Source organism: Tursiops truncatus, chromosome 12 (genome assembly GCF_011762595.2).
Source record: "Tursiops truncatus isolate mTurTru1 chromosome 12, mTurTru1.mat.Y, whole genome shotgun sequence".
Classification (NCBI taxonomy): Eukaryota; Metazoa; Chordata; class Mammalia; order Artiodactyla; family Delphinidae; genus Tursiops; species Tursiops truncatus.
The window spans coordinates 38,393,249-38,408,819 of record NC_047045.1 but is presented as its reverse complement, the minus strand read 5'-3'; the positions used below and the strand labels follow the sequence as shown (position 1 = coordinate 38,408,819).

The 15,571-nt window shown below is 39.8% G+C and overlaps 1 protein-coding gene across 3 annotated transcripts in view; it reads right to left on the bottom strand.

Moving 5' to 3' along the window:
- SOBP (sine oculis binding protein homolog) overlaps positions 1 to 15,571 on the bottom strand; it is a 160,040-nt gene that overhangs the window by 104,562 nt on the left and 39,907 nt on the right. For all 3 annotated transcript variants that reach the window (XR_012324768.1, XM_033867592.2, XM_033867593.2), the window contains exon 4: positions 12,218 to 12,369. Coding sequence is in view for 2 of the 3 variants with exons in the window: in XM_033867592.2 (XP_033723483.1) it covers positions 12,218 to 12,369 (152 nt within the window). In the remaining variant the exon portion in view is untranslated. The remainder of the gene's footprint in view (positions 1 to 12,217; positions 12,370 to 15,571) is intronic.

Genomic DNA, 15,571 nt, shown 5'->3' with positions numbered 1-15,571 from the left:
ATGTCATCTTTTTGCCCTCTCCATTCCCCACTGGTCTTTAACATGTCTTCTGAGTTTCTGGAGACAGATTTTTCACTTTTCTAAAGGATGCCTTTTTAGTACTAATAAAACTTTCATACTTGTCTGCTTAATCACGCCAGCTTTACTGTCCCTTTTTTTACTTTTTTGTTTTTGGCTCAGAGGTATATGAACCATCTGTGCCTCGAAAACAGTTTGCTTAAATAGCCTCCAGGCAGATTTTATGGTTTTTAAGTTTTTTACTTTAACCTTCAGCCTGCTGTTAGCCATTTTCATCACAGTTTTAAAATCAGCCTCTTTTGGAAATGACTGTCACTATACGTAGTTTTCAGAAGTTACTGGAACTGGAAAGGGGGGCACTGACTCCAGCTGAACTGTACTGTGGTTTCCATTCACAGTCATCTGAGGCAGGTGCAGGTATGGTTAAGCTTGATAAGGGTCATCTCCTCCATCTGGCATCCTGAAGAGCGATGGAGACCCCTTTCATTTAGAATAGCCATGTCCATATCACCCAGTTAAAACCCAGGAATATTCAATCTGATTTACTTACCTGCCTTTTTATTTATCACCACATGCCTATGACTTTGTCATTCTGATCCTAGGCACTCAATGAAATACCAGGCTGAAACAAAGAATCCAAAGAAAGGGCAGAGATTCCTCCCTTCCCGCCACACCAGTGTGCCGTGAGAAGCGCCCTCTGTTCGCATGCCAGAAGACGTGCTGCTCTGTTTCCATTTTATCACAGTTGTCTGGTCTGGGGACCAGAGTGTCAATAAGCATTCCTCTTTGGTGGAGTTTATCATCACCCAAACTTCCTGTCTGCCCTCACATTAATATTAACATAGCTCTATAGTTTCTTTCTATAACAAAACCACATCTCTGTCCACACTCAGCATCGTGGGGGCTTGGGGGGAAATCTTTCCATCTTAAAGGAGTTTACCCCATTTATTTTCAACCATCTAACAACATCTGTCAGACGATAATGACACTATTTCTCTCTCTCAAATCAGGGCATTTTTACCCAATCTTTTCTCTGTGGTCACTGTTGCTTTTCTGATACATTTGATAACTAAAAACACTTGGGTTCTTACTGTTATCATTATTTTTATTATTATTATTTGTTTACAAAATGCTTTTACCTCCAGGAGTTACAAGCTGTCAGTTTACTCCCTGCAATGAATTAGTACTAACGTGCTAACTCTGTAATTATGAAGTTGAGTGAAGAGTCAAGGAAGGCAGAGGCTAGCAGGCAAGCAACGAATCTCCAAAGGTCGGTAGAATGAATGAAAGAATGAATGAATGACTAAATGGACACACAGGCAATTGGATAAGTGAGATTATGGTTCTAGGGAATGTTCATTTGTTCCATTCTTTTCTTGTTTACAGGTAAAATTCCATCCCTTCCCAAAGAACTTGAAATGAGCAAAGAAGGAGCAAATCAGGGCCAGGATTGGAAATCATGTTGCTGTGTTCTCAGCCCAATAAGCTCTTCCTTCCCCTCTTCCCCTACTTAACACACCTTCATCTCTCAGATTTCAGTTCAAGCACCACTTCCTCAGGGAAGCTTTCAGATCTCCTGATTAGTCAAATCTCCCTATAAGAGGCCCTCACAGCACTGTGCCCACACCATCACAGCAATTGCCACAGTGGTAATTTCACATCTGTGTTATTATTTAAATAAATAGCGGTCCCCCACTGGAGTGTAAGCTTCGTGAGGGCAGGAACCAGGAGTTTTTTTGTTGTTGTTTTTTGCCACTATAGTTCCAATGACTAGCGCAGTGTCTGGCACATAGTAGCTGCTTGATAAATATTTGTTGAATTAATTAATTAATTACTGTGAAAGCTGCAGCCTCCAAGGTCTCTGCTCTTTTGGCCACCTGAACTTGATGTATTCAGCCTCAGACTAAACCACAATTTGTTTGAACACTCTCCTTTCCCTTCTGTTTAGCAGACACAGTTTTCAGCCACATAGAAAGTGCCTTAAATGTGGGCGAGCAGGCTAACTCTTGATGGGGAACAGTAGCCTCATCCCATCACCCATCTAGTCCCAGGCATCTGCCTCCCCCACATCCAATATGGTCCTTGGCCAACATCTCCCAAGCCACTTACACTGATGAAACTACATGCTGGGTTATCTGCTGTTCTAACTGCACCCTTGTTCCTCTTCCTAAATGAGTATATCTAACAGCTAACTACAATCCCTTTGTCTTAGCTCTGTGCAATCTCATGTTCTATAGACTCCAAAAAGAATAGAAAGAGTCAGCACTTTGGTCCTGGCACTAAAACCAACATTCTAATTATCGGGTTTGTCAAAGCAGCTGGTCCTGGGTAGAAGAGGTAGTTCATCTAAGGGCCCTATGATGAATGTTAACCACGTTTTTATCTTTCAATCCACACATGGGTTTCAAAGTCCTTCCACATGACAAAAGTCGATGGGCATGACACATTCACTGTGTAAAGAATTCAACCTCATGAGATCACCTCTCCTCTCTAGTGGGCATTTGCTGGTACCTACCGTCAGCCATCACTCTGACCTCTTCCTTGTTTAAACACTTTCCAGATTTTCATTCTGGTAGCTTCTCTTCCCCCATGCAGCTTCCCATGGGCTTTAGAGGAAAATGGGCCCAACTCCAAGGTCAGAAGGAAGCCCTGATTGGCTCAGGCTAATTCAAACATCCATTGCCCTGGTCATATGCCAAATTCAGGCATGAGCATGTGATCTAAGCACAGACAATGAGTGTGAATTTCAAGACTCCTGCTCGGAATGCTAGGGCACAGGCACTCTGTCTTCTATTGGATGTGAACAAGGAGGCATATAGCCCTGATTGCTGCTAGCAGCCATCCCATGGCCTCTGGGGAGCTTGCATTATAATATGGCCAACACTCTATACAGAAGAATACAGAGATGGGAAGAAATAAGACCATGATAAGATCACTGCACTGCAGGACCAACCTACCCTGAAGCATACTGTAGCTTAGGACTCCACAGTTTCATCAGATAAAAGATGCGTTTCATTGATTAAATCAGTTTGAGTTGGATCTTCTGTTATTTGCGTTAAAAATCCTGATACACCCTAAAAGTACACAATCACCAAATTAGGTCTACTCTTAGAATAAAATAAACTTTAGAGTGATTTAATCCAAAGATGGCCCCTTCAAAGTTACCATCTCCTTTGCCTCATGCTACTTTGAGGGGTAGAGCTTGAGAAGACCAGCATATGCTATAGGTCTCCCAGAGCAAGAGTTGGGTTCTGCATGGAGCTTGAGCTTGCCTCCTGAGGCCTAAACCTCCCCACTAGGTTGGAAGCAAGCCCTGTCAACCCTACAGAAAGAAAACTGCTGTGTCAGAACATTTAACCAGCAACGTCCGTCCTCCGTTCATTTCTTCCCACAGTTTGCCAAAAGAAAGAAAGAAAGAAAGAAAAAGAAACCTAAATTGGTTCAACATACTTTTGCTACTGGGAAATGTTTCATAACTACCAATGAATAATTCAGTGAATATGATATTTTTAGTTTTCTATTGCCAGACACACCCAACTTTGATGGGAATGCTGTTGCCTTTCTTACTCTCCAAATCCCCTTTCCATCCAGGATCTTAAACGTATTATGACAGAGATCCAATCAACAACAAAAATCAGGTCATGTCATGTACCCTACTCAACACCTCCGAATAGCTGCCGTCACACTTAGAATGAAATCCGAACTATTACCTCTCCAGCCTGCATGATCTGGCCCCTAACCACCTTGGTCATTCAACTCCAGACACTCTGACCTTCTTGCTGCTGCTCAAAAATGCCCAGCCTGTTCCTGCCTGAGGACCTCTGCCTTTCACTTGCTCCCCCTCCTCTCTGGAACCCTCTGCTACAAGCTCTTCACTTGACTAGCTCCCTCACTTCATTCTGTCCCTACCCACACATCACCTCCTCAAAGATAACTTCTGTGACCATCAGATACAAAACAGCACCTCGTCACTAGCCATCCCCTCACCCTGCTTTTTCTTCATAGCATTTATCACTACCTGAAATTGTGTTAGATGTATACATGTTTTTAACCTGTATATTATCCATCTTCCTTAGAGAATGGAATGCAAGTCCCTTTAAGGCAGGGATTTTTCTCTTGTTCAAGGATGTGTCCACCAAACCTAAAACAGTACCTAGCACATTATAAGAGCTTAATATATCTTTTCACTTTATTTTCTAAGAATGAATGGATGAATAAGTAACAAGGTTTTTTTTTTCTCTCTCTCTTAAAAACAAACAAAAGAGCAGCACAGAGGCACTCATCTCTGGTTGGACAAATCCCCCTTGTCTTTAGCTACTTGCCCAGCTTTATCTCACCTACTCCTGGGTCTCTGTATCTCTAAATCCTTTAAAACCAACAACTTAAATTGCTCCAACTTATGACACATACAATCCTACAAATGACCACAGAAAGGGTCAGGGCCTTCAAAGGCTCTTCTTATAAAGAGTTGGATGTGCAGTCACAGAACTGCTCGCCATATTTTAAGTAATATGAAGTCATTCTATCAGAACGGAATACAAGATAACACATCATTTATTGGATCCATATAGAAATCACCACTTTATCACGGAATGTTTGGCAGAGGCCTGTGAAGCAGACTAGCAGTCATCATACCTCAAAACTCCTATTCCACACTGAACCCCCAAAATATACTTATTGGGGTAGAAGCCTGCTCTCTTGATACTAATCAGCTAGTTAAGAAAGTGAAACACTCAGTTTAAGTTTGTGTGACAAAAATTGGATGCAAAGTCTTTCATTTATGTCATAAATTCTACTATCTCTGTGGAAAAAAATAATAATTTCAAAGTCAAGGCAGTTGTTTTTCCACAGTCAAAAGTGGTTAAATACTTTTAAATACATTTCAACATATTTATGAAGGAATTTTTCTACATGCTTCCAAAGCTCTCTCATAAATCAGTGTAATGTTTCCAAGGCACATTTGGAAGTAAAAAATATATATCTACTAACTGTATTTTCTTCTATTAGAAGATGAGTTAAGCAGAAAATATATTAATATCTGAATTTATAATAGGAGAGGTTAACCCTTAACCATAGCAAACTAATGAGGAATATTTTACCACAGAAGGATTAATCAGGGCTCTTTTAACACTATGCAATTTGACATTTTAAGGACTTAATCAAGAAAGAATTTTATTCACCTATTTACTTTTCATCATCAGGATGCCTTACAAAGACAACACATGTCAAGCTCACCATTCTTAAGCTTAATCTCACTGCCTTAAGAAAATGTTAATTTAATTAATATTCCATAGCTTTTACAAATAGTTCTCACAGAAGTAACGCTACTACACTTATGTCATCTCTGGGCCAAATTCAGCTCAAACATTCAGAAAATATCAATATAGATGTGGTGCGCTCCAAAGGCTGGACCTGACTAACCCTCTGTTAGCAATGAGACAACAACACAAATTCTGGGAGGTTGTGATTACTGGACACTGGCTTCTATCTCCAGCCGTTGATTATCTCTATCTTTGTTAAAGACTACAGGAGTTTCATTTAACTAGAGTGCTCAGTAAATTGCACAGAGTTCAAGCATCTTTTATGGATTCATTAAACCATTGATCTGCCTTCTAGAGCTTGTAGTAGTGCCCCGCTCTGGCCCACAGCCTGTGTTTACAGAGAATGCAACAGACTGGCTTTGTAACCTCCAAAGGCAGTCTGTCAGGAGACATTAGATTCCGCTGTGTGCACGGCCACCCTATGAGTGGATTGTAACTTAGGGAATTTCCCATTCTCAGTCTGAGCGGCTGGGGCAGAAATTAAGTGGCCTTCTGTAGCAAGATTTTCTTTATTCTTTCCTAATCTGTGATAATAAGAACAAAGAGCAAAGAGCCCAAGGAACAAAGAATTGCACTTGCTCACACTTTTGCTTATGTGTACAAAAGCTATCCAGAGGTACTGAGATGGGGGAGAAATAAAAATAAACACGAGCGTGCCTATAGTTTGCATCTCCTGCATATGGCCCTCTTGGGTGTACTAGGTTTTATGACCAGACATTGAAAAAGTATATGAGAGAAATTCTGGACTCAAGCTACTATCTTAAAATATCTCATAGCAAGCCACCTGGCCTGTCTTATGCATGCACTTTTTTAGACAGTTAACATTTTTAACAAAGCATTTGAATTAACAGAGCATAACTACAATCCCACGAAAATGCACAATCATCTCTCTTGGTTTATCTAGACAGTGCACTAAGCACTCTTAGAAACTCCTCTCCCCTCTAGTCATTACTAGTAAGGTCTCATGACACCTTCCTTTTAAAATCAGGCACAAAGAGACTCTGTGCTGCACGTAGCTTATGACTGGAGAAGCACATGAAAACGACCCGTTAGATAATTCTTTAAAAGCTCATTCTTCAGATAAACCTGAACACTGTTAGCAGCAAGGTGAGAAAGTCGGCAAGACAATGACTGGATCAATAAGGAGAATGCAGGTCCCAGATAACTAGATCCCTTCCTGATCACCTGTTTCCCTGAACTGCCCACTACCCAAACAGACACCAGACTATGAACTGGAAGCAAGCACATTCATCACTCTGCAGCCCAGTCACAGAGCACAATGCGGCTGATGCAATCTGACACTGTGCTTAATGTTAAAAGGGAGCGTGCCTTTGAGATGGATTGGATAATTACTGGCAGTTCAGATGAGAAAAACTTGCTTTAAGTGTATAGCAGGAGCTATCACCGGGATGGCCAGAGACTGACCGAAATTAACATTCAAGCATCTATGTCAATAGCCCTGTGTATTGCTCTCCAGGTGACCAGATTCAGATCTATGAAAAGCACTCCCTCTTCCTTCTGCTCATTGGAAAGAAATAGTATTGGGGCTTGAAGCTATTTGGAGTTTTAATCATCTCTTCACATTTAATCTAAAATATCTAGTGTTACTCAGAAGTTGACATCTATTCTGGGTAACAGATTAAACTTATTTCTCTGTTTCCCCCACAACCTCCCCAAATGTAGCCCATTCAAAACTAGACGTGGCTGCTATTCCTTTCTTTCAGTACAAACTCGCTTGCCCCATTCTGTTTGTGTTCTGGGAATTCATTAGACCAGTGTTTCCCAAGTGGTGGTCAAGTGTTCTGGTAAACACAAGATCACATGCCTCTCCCCCAGGCTTCTGATCGATGGCTTCCTAGGGCATTGTGTCCCACCTGGCCTGCAGAAGCTCTGTCCTGGGACACTTTCTGCCTTTCTTCAAGAGCCCAGGCATCACTTTACCCTGACCTGCATCTTATTTCTCTGGCCAGAATTCTCCTGTTCTACCCCCCACCCTGAATTTGTTTCAAAGGACTAACACCGTCCCTCCCCTCTGCTGGTGCTTTTTTCATAGGTTCTCATTTGCAGCAGCTCATCAACATTCCATCCCATATTTCAAAATATGAGAGAACAAGAAAACAGGTGGGTTTGTTGTTCTTTCCCCAAAGCTTCCAGAGGACACCCCTGTTTGCTGCAACCAAAAGGGAACTAACTCAGCCACTGGCCTGCAGATTAAAGGCAGAGGCCATGCTATGTGCAGGCAGTGGGCAGGCTTGCAGCACAGACACTGCAGAAGCAAAGCAATCATCCCCCAGGGCAGGGTGAAGGTAGACAGACCCAACAGGCTCACTGGCACCCCATAAAATCACGGTGAATCCACAGGAAGAAATCCAGTGCTCCCTAAGCATTCCTGTCAATCAAGAATATTTGCAAACAACTGGCAAAAGCAAGTCTGTGGCTTGAGCTTCAGGCAGTCAGGGGACATTAATTACAAGTAATTTAATGTCCTTCCCTAAACCTTCATGAATGATAGCCATTTTGCAAATTAAATCTTGCAGGTGTTTAAAGGAAAAAAAGTAGACAGGTTAATCACAAGATTAACAAGGCAATTGTTACACATTTCTTTTGCACTAGTAGGTTCTGTAATGAAGTTTGAAACTGAGAATCTTCCCCAGGATATATTCAAGTTTAATAAAAAGACCAATAGTCTAAATAAAATGTAACTCCAAATAATATGATGATACATGCTGTGTATCCAGGGATATAGTTTGAAAGTAAAGGAAATGCTTATTAGACGATATTCCCCTCGTTGAACATTTGTTATTATTATCATGATTGTTAGATCTTAATGATATCATCTGCAAATGTTGTTCCTATCCATATAACCTTTTTATTTTTAATTCATCCTTATCTATTATCTACATAGGTTTCTTTCCCCTATAGTCTGTGGAGGAACAGCAACACTGTGATATTGAAGAAGTATTTCCATCTATTCTTGTTTCAAGTTATGGAAAAACTAGAACGAGTAAGCAAACTTTGGTACTGTTAGGAATTTGTGTCTATTATTAAAGTATCGATGCCACTAACCCACAAAGAACACTATAAATTTGGTATCTGAACAAGGAAAGAAAACAATCATTCTTTACATTGCCTGCGTTGGACACCTGTCTTGAATTTTGATTTCTTGCTTGATTTGTGGCCATCAGTTTAGACAACAGGATATTTCCTGTGCAGAAGGAAAAAGATCAAACACAGGATATTTGGAAATGACTACTATTTGTGACCTTGTTTATTACTCTTGTTTTAAGTGGGATAATGGTTACAAGGCATCACTCCCTTAGGAAAAAATATTTTTGTGTCTGTTATTGTGCAGAGTAAAACCGGTATTAGTTGGACTAAACACTTCAGCATCTCTTGCAAAACCACTAAGGAGTCCACAACTTTCCAACTCCTAGGCAAATCACTAGGTTAGAAATGTTCTCAAGTTCTTCTCTACTTGTGGCCTCAAGAAGGGGCTGGGAAGAGAATGAGCTATTAGGTCCCTGAAAAGTCTCCAGTGCATTAAGTAATGAGACTGACATCCCATTGTTCGGCTGATGCCATAGACTACAAAAGTATTTTTCTTACCCGTTGTTTCAAACACTTTTGAGTCAGCAATTGGACCTGATGGGGATAAGGATTCTACGAAATATGATTATGAATTAATACTGTACACTTCTTAGAGCCAACATCCTGAATTGTGTACGCTAGTAGTTAGGTTCCTTAAATGAAGACAGCTGTGACTCACAGTTCTAGCAGAAATATTCTGAAGAAAGCGTACATACTTACAGTAATCCAAACTACTCTTCGAATTAAATTTTAAATTGGTTTAAAGATATAACCTATATGGCATAAAGGGTTAACTTGGCTTCAGTCCATCCCACCTTACTTCACAGCACCAGGGTTTAGGAGAGAGGGATGTGACATTCTTAACCTATTCCATCAAACAAACACAGAGACCTCTGGAAAAAGGTTTGAGAAGCAAATGAAATTTAAAGAGCCAGTTTTCAGTGGGCCTTCATTTTGAGAGCTGGGCTATTTTTGTCCTTGTTTTTAGCAGAAAAGCAGTTCCTGCCTCTATCCCCGAGCATTTGTGACGAGGATAGCAGGGGAAGCACAGGCACAGCTGTCCAAATTACAGTCACAAATGCAGGTGTTGCTCAGACACAAAACAGAGGTCAGCTGAATACTGCTCCTAATTAGCTACCTTTTCTACTAGGATTTTTCTTTGTAAAGTTATGCATGCGATTTGGGTTCAACTTAGAGACCATTTTTAGATCCCAGCATGCTATCCACCAAGAAGCGGGCTGTCATTATAAAGCATAATTTACAGCATAGTTAATTTTACATGTTTTTTTAGATTCTACATTATACCTAAGGCAAAATTCTGTTCTGCATACACATTATTCACTGTTTTCCATCCGGTTCTCATTATTTAAAATTGTAGAATTTAGCCAGAAAATCTTTTAGGTAGGGATGGGAAGAATTCTGCCCTCTTTCTAAGATTAAGAAAGTCCACAGTTTTAATAATGAGGACTAAAGACTTTGTCAAATGATACAAGAACAGAAGTAGCTATTTGCTATTGTCTTCAGTGGGGAACACCCTGGGGCTTATTACAGCAGTTCTTAGAAATGGCAGGATGGAGACTGGTATCTAATACAATCCATTAGGAAACCCAAGCCCTAAATGAAATGACCACAAAATCCTATCAGTTAACAGAAATGCAGCAGCTGTACATGTTTATTGTAATACAATAGGATATTGTTGCAGAGATAACACTCTTAAAATTAAAAAAAAAAAAGAATCCAGCAAGCGATGTGACCAGTTTATTTCTCTATCTGAAAAACGAGAATGTCTAGTGTGGCAGAGCTTTGGAATACATAAATAAGCATGAAGATTGCAGAGAAGACAGGTATTGTATGTACACTAATGGGCTGCTGGGATCAGCTCTCAAAGTCACTGGCTAAACTTCAAGCCACTGCGACTCCCAGGTTTTGCAGGATGTTCAAAGAACTACCCCAATAACTCCTTGCAGGAAGTGAAAAGTAATGGTCTTTCTCCCCTTGCTGACTTTACCTACTATAAGTATTCCAAATACTAATTCCTATCTTGGCTCCCAGTTATCTATTTTTCAAAACTGTATGCTGTGGAAGTTTAAACTCAGTTTGACCTTAAACTTTATAATTACAAATGTGTACACATTGTATATATGATATATATTATACATATATATTATTATGAACTGCTTTTTCAAATTGAATCAGGTGTCTTTCATCAAAGGCTTAAAAAGTTGGATCACTATGCAAAGTGTAACATGTATCACAGGGATTGTGACAAATTCATCTTGCTTGATTTTATTCACTACAGGCAGTCCATCAAGATTCAGACACATAACCCTTCAGAATCATAAAGAAACAAAAACCCCTGTTCTATAGCCATCTTCTGGGATGGAATGCAAAGTATTTTGTTGTGGTAAGTAAGGCTTTGAAGATGAAAGTACTGGGTCCACTCTTGTGATTGTTACCCCAGTGCTCAGCATTAAAAACGGGAGCCCCAGGGTCTCAGAGATCATTCTAATCCTCCTATATTAAAACAAAACGTGTCTCCCATGCGTTGCTCTAACTACCCTCCTCTGAAGCTTCACCGGCCCCTCCCAAGGGAAAGTGAACTGTTGACTGTCCCAAAAGAATTCCAGACAATTTCCTTACTTGCCTCCCTGTTCCAGTGAAGATTATGAGCCTAATTCTTAGAGACTGCTCCTAAAATTCCACCCCGCTGAATTCTGCAGCCTAATTCTTTCGGCATTATGTTTTTTGGCAGAATAATGTGACCCAAATTTGCAGTAGATAATTTGCTGCAACAGTGCTTCTTGCAATGCAGTGAGCACAAAATTAGCATTTCAGGATTACAAATAAGACTTTAAAAAAGTAGCAATTGTTTGCTTCAAAGAAGGACAGATTTTGATCTTATATTATGGAAATGCTTAGCAAAATGTGGATGATTTTATGAATTAAGGAAAATTTACAGATCAATGGAAAATAATCAAGAACTAGCAATTTATTTCAGTAATTGGTGGCAAAATGCAATAGCGGTTCTTAAAAGATTAAGAAATTAGCTGTGTGTGTATGTGTGTGTTGATTGCAAAGACATCATGCATTCCATTTCCCATCAATGGTGGCTAATGCTATTCTAAAAGGACATTTTTATATCTGAGATGTCTTAAAACAAATAAAACAAAACAAACAAACCATAACTATGGCTGTTGTGTTCATCCACCATGATTCTCACAAACGCTTGGCTGTGTGAGCCAGGTTGGTTCATGTATTCATTATTTCATCTTTTCTCAATATCAATCAACTTTAATGTAAGGTGTCAAGAAAGACTTGACATTTTTCTTGATTAGAATTTGTGGATCAGATTTTGGAAAGAGCTAGAGCAATATTCGCAATGGGAACAAGTATAAAACTGAGTGGACTAAAGCTTTCTGGCCATGTTTCTGTGGCTAGTTTCTCAGCCTTGATAAGAAATCTCTACCACTTATCTTTCATGGACCCTAGTCTAGTACTGTACTGCTGGAGAGACACTGTAACTTAGGATACCAGCTGCGACCACCATGTCCTCATCAGATTCATTCACCCTCTCAGAATTCAAACACCAAGACAAGAGAAACTGAAGGGCAGGTTACACATTAGAAGAGGGTTCCTTATTCCAGAAGGTTAAGCATGACAGAGAAAGAGAACAGACAAAACAGAAAGAATAAAAGTACGGGGTGCGCAGTGATTTCGGCTAGAAGCTAAGAGGCGCATGCGCACAGGGTGGTGAGGCCTGAGTGGGCCGCCTCTCTCTACGGTGCTCTTACCTTATTTCTCTTGAAGTAGGCTCGTCGGCAGGCCGCAAAGCACTTCTCGCTGCAGAAGCTTTTCACCTCACTTCCCATACTCAGGGAATAGCGCTTGATTCCCACTTTCTGGCACCAGGCACACATTATTTGTACATTTGACACATCATCTTCTATAATAAAAGTATAAGAAAAATGTTCATATCAGAAGCAAACATCCCTTCAAACTTAGACACACCCTGAACCTCACAGAGCTACTTGAGGTCTGTTCTTAATTTCAGTACCTCACCACTTTCTGACCTAGTAGATAGCCAGCTCTTGGTGGGAAGACTCAGTGCTTTTTTCTTTTTCTTTTCTTTCTTTTTTTTTTTTGGTTGTCTCCTAAGTTTCCAAAAGACATCATTTATTTAAAAACCAGAGCATGACTGCAGAGCCATGAGGATTCCTTGCACTTGGTATCCTGGTACAAATGCTTATTCTGCCTGGTTAAACCAGGCTCAGTACTAATGAAGCTTGTAAAGAGACCCATTTCTTCAAAGGTACTGCTGACAGCCTACAAGATTCACACTGGGTGGGTTGCCCAGTGCTAACCTACAAATGTGATGCCCTCATGTGAACTTGGACAGTCAGGAGCCAGGCTCAATCTTGACCTGTTCCCTATTACTGTTACATGAAAGGGGGTGTTGTTTACTCCTGCAATATAACGGTTCCCGAGTGATACTGTTACTCAAAGAAAGGAAAGATGTGAGTGGCCATCTTCTCACGATGAAAAGGCACCATCCTGGCTCACACAACAGTCTGCTGTGATACAGCCTTCCCACACTGCTGTCCTCGGGGAGGCGCAGGCCTGATTTAAATTCCCCTCCATGTGATATGGTTCGTGGTCCCTGGATGGAGGAATGGTAATGGGGGTGTCAGCCATGAGGCCTGAGGTCACACATCTGCCCAGATCATTCTCAGCCAGACTGGTGGTCCTTGTAGCTCCTGTAGCACCTGCCACTCATGTCATGGGAATGCTCAGAATAATGTTAGGTGGTATGCAGATATTTTCAATATTTAAACTACTGTATTTCTTTTCCTTTGTAAGAGAAGAAAACAAGTTTTACTAGCACAACAAGCCCAGGATATCACAAATACTACTGCTTAAAACAAAGAAAGGCTTTTAAAGTGAGTCAGTTAATAAAATATATTGAGGAAATCATAGTGCAGGTGGTAAGACGCTGTAACAAAAATGTGATGGTGATATTCAAATGACTGAAATCTGGGAAACAGTGGTCTCTTTACAGGGAGTGACTGTAGGAGAGACTACAAGTAGAAGTCTAAGAAATATTTTCTTGCTGCCTCCTAGGGGCTTTCACTATATCTTACGTTTTCTCAGTCTTCCCCATTGACTGTGTGTGTGTGTGTGTGTGTGTGTGTGTGTGTGTGTGTGTGTGTGTGTGTATGACTGATTGCCACTATTAGGTGCATCTCTTCCTCCTTTATCAATTTTTTTTGTACTGACCCAGACTCATGCTCCAGACATGACTGGTAATCATAAAATCCCCAATAAGCTCTGGTATACTGTTGTCTGATTTCTGAATAAAATCCCCCAAAGACTAATTGCTAAGCAAGGCCTGGTCCATGAGTTGTTGACATATTCATGGTTCATAGAGTCTGTCATGCAATCATTCCATTTCCAGGGAAAAGATTTGGTTTGAGGCAGTGCGGTCATCAGCCTGCAAAATTAGAAGCAAACTAATTTGTAGTGCAGTGATAACGGCATTTTTTCCCCCTGAGTGTCATCACTCAGAACTATGTAAAGCATTTTATTTACCTTAATGGAATAAGTGTTGTCATTTTAATGATCATTTTTATTTCACAAATTACATGTTGTAATTTATTGTTAATTATCAAATGAGACAGTGTAAAAGGCAACCTTTGATGTTAATCAAACATTTTTGATAAAATAACTTTCTTTAAATGGAGTCATAACATGAATTCAAATGTCATACAATGACTGTGTTTAATAATTTATTCTATTCAAAAAAAAGATTTATTTATATTTTGTATGATTTCTAATATGGCATCTGTCTACATACAGACATTTTACATGGTATGAAAAATTAACAAGACTCTATAATTTACCTTAGAGTATGGAGGAGTTTTAAAAATTAAATTAGAAAGACTACATTTAGAAAATAATCATCTATCATTACTAAACTAACTAGCACTAATAGTTTCTATTTTCCCAATCCATTAGCTGCTTTAAAATCTTAAATTCCTGAAAAAGAATATGATACAGCAGAACTCTCACAAATGATCCGTTGGCAATAAGCTTGATTCTGGTGAAATCTGTAAGGAAAAAAAGATTTTATGGGGGAAATTATTTGGCCACAGAATTCAACGAGGAGACCCCACTTCCCAAGGATCCACTTTAGAACATGCATTAGGTTTCCCCTTTCGGTTTCTTCCTTTCAATAGTCTGCTTTGGGGGAAAAAAAATGTTAAGTGTTTTAGTCCTAGATCTTTAACTATCATAGACTAAAACTGAGATGACAGAGGGTGGAGAGCAAAGCTATAAGAAGACTGGGCAGCGGGCCTGAGCTCTGGCCTGGCCTGAAGGAATGATGCCTCGGGCAAAAAGGCCACTCACGGGTCTTTCTCCCGCTTTACTCCATCATCACCACACAGACCTACTTGTCTTTTTTTTAGGGGAGGCAAGGATAGTTTCTTACAACAGAGATAACAAATAAACAAAAAGTAGAATTTTAAAGCAGGTTATTTTTATAAATCATTTGTACTACAAAGTAACAAAACGGGAAGATGAGACAAAAGAAATTGCGTACTTTTGTATCTGGCAGTTGGAAAACTCTTAGGATGGTGGTTAGGATCTGCCTTGTTAAATAATTCAGTATCCCCATCCTTTTTTCATAAAATTCTGTTTCATAAAGGCAAACCCTTTAGAAAACTTCCATCAGATACCTCCTTTTCTGTCACCAAACTGCTATCAATAGCTAATGCTCCAAAGAAGCGTCTGATAAAGGGATCGTTCCAAAAGTTCAAGAAAACATTTTCAGATAGCTCAGATATTCTAGTCTTATAAAAGTCATTTTTATTAATATATTTAAGAAATTAAGAAAGAACTGTGATTATTAAAGTTAATTTTGTTAGCTAAAACTTAGCTCAAAATTCTGCCACCAGACATGAGATGGTGCCCCATCTTAAACGATATGACTGCACCGCTAGAAAAGTGAGCTCTTCTTAAGTGCTTAAAGCCAAGGGGATAGGTTCATTTCAACAACCGCATCTTTTTTTTTTTTTAATCTGAAACCCAGGAATCGTGTGCATGCTTTATATTAGCAAAATAAAGGGCCCAGCCCTTTAGCTTTCTGA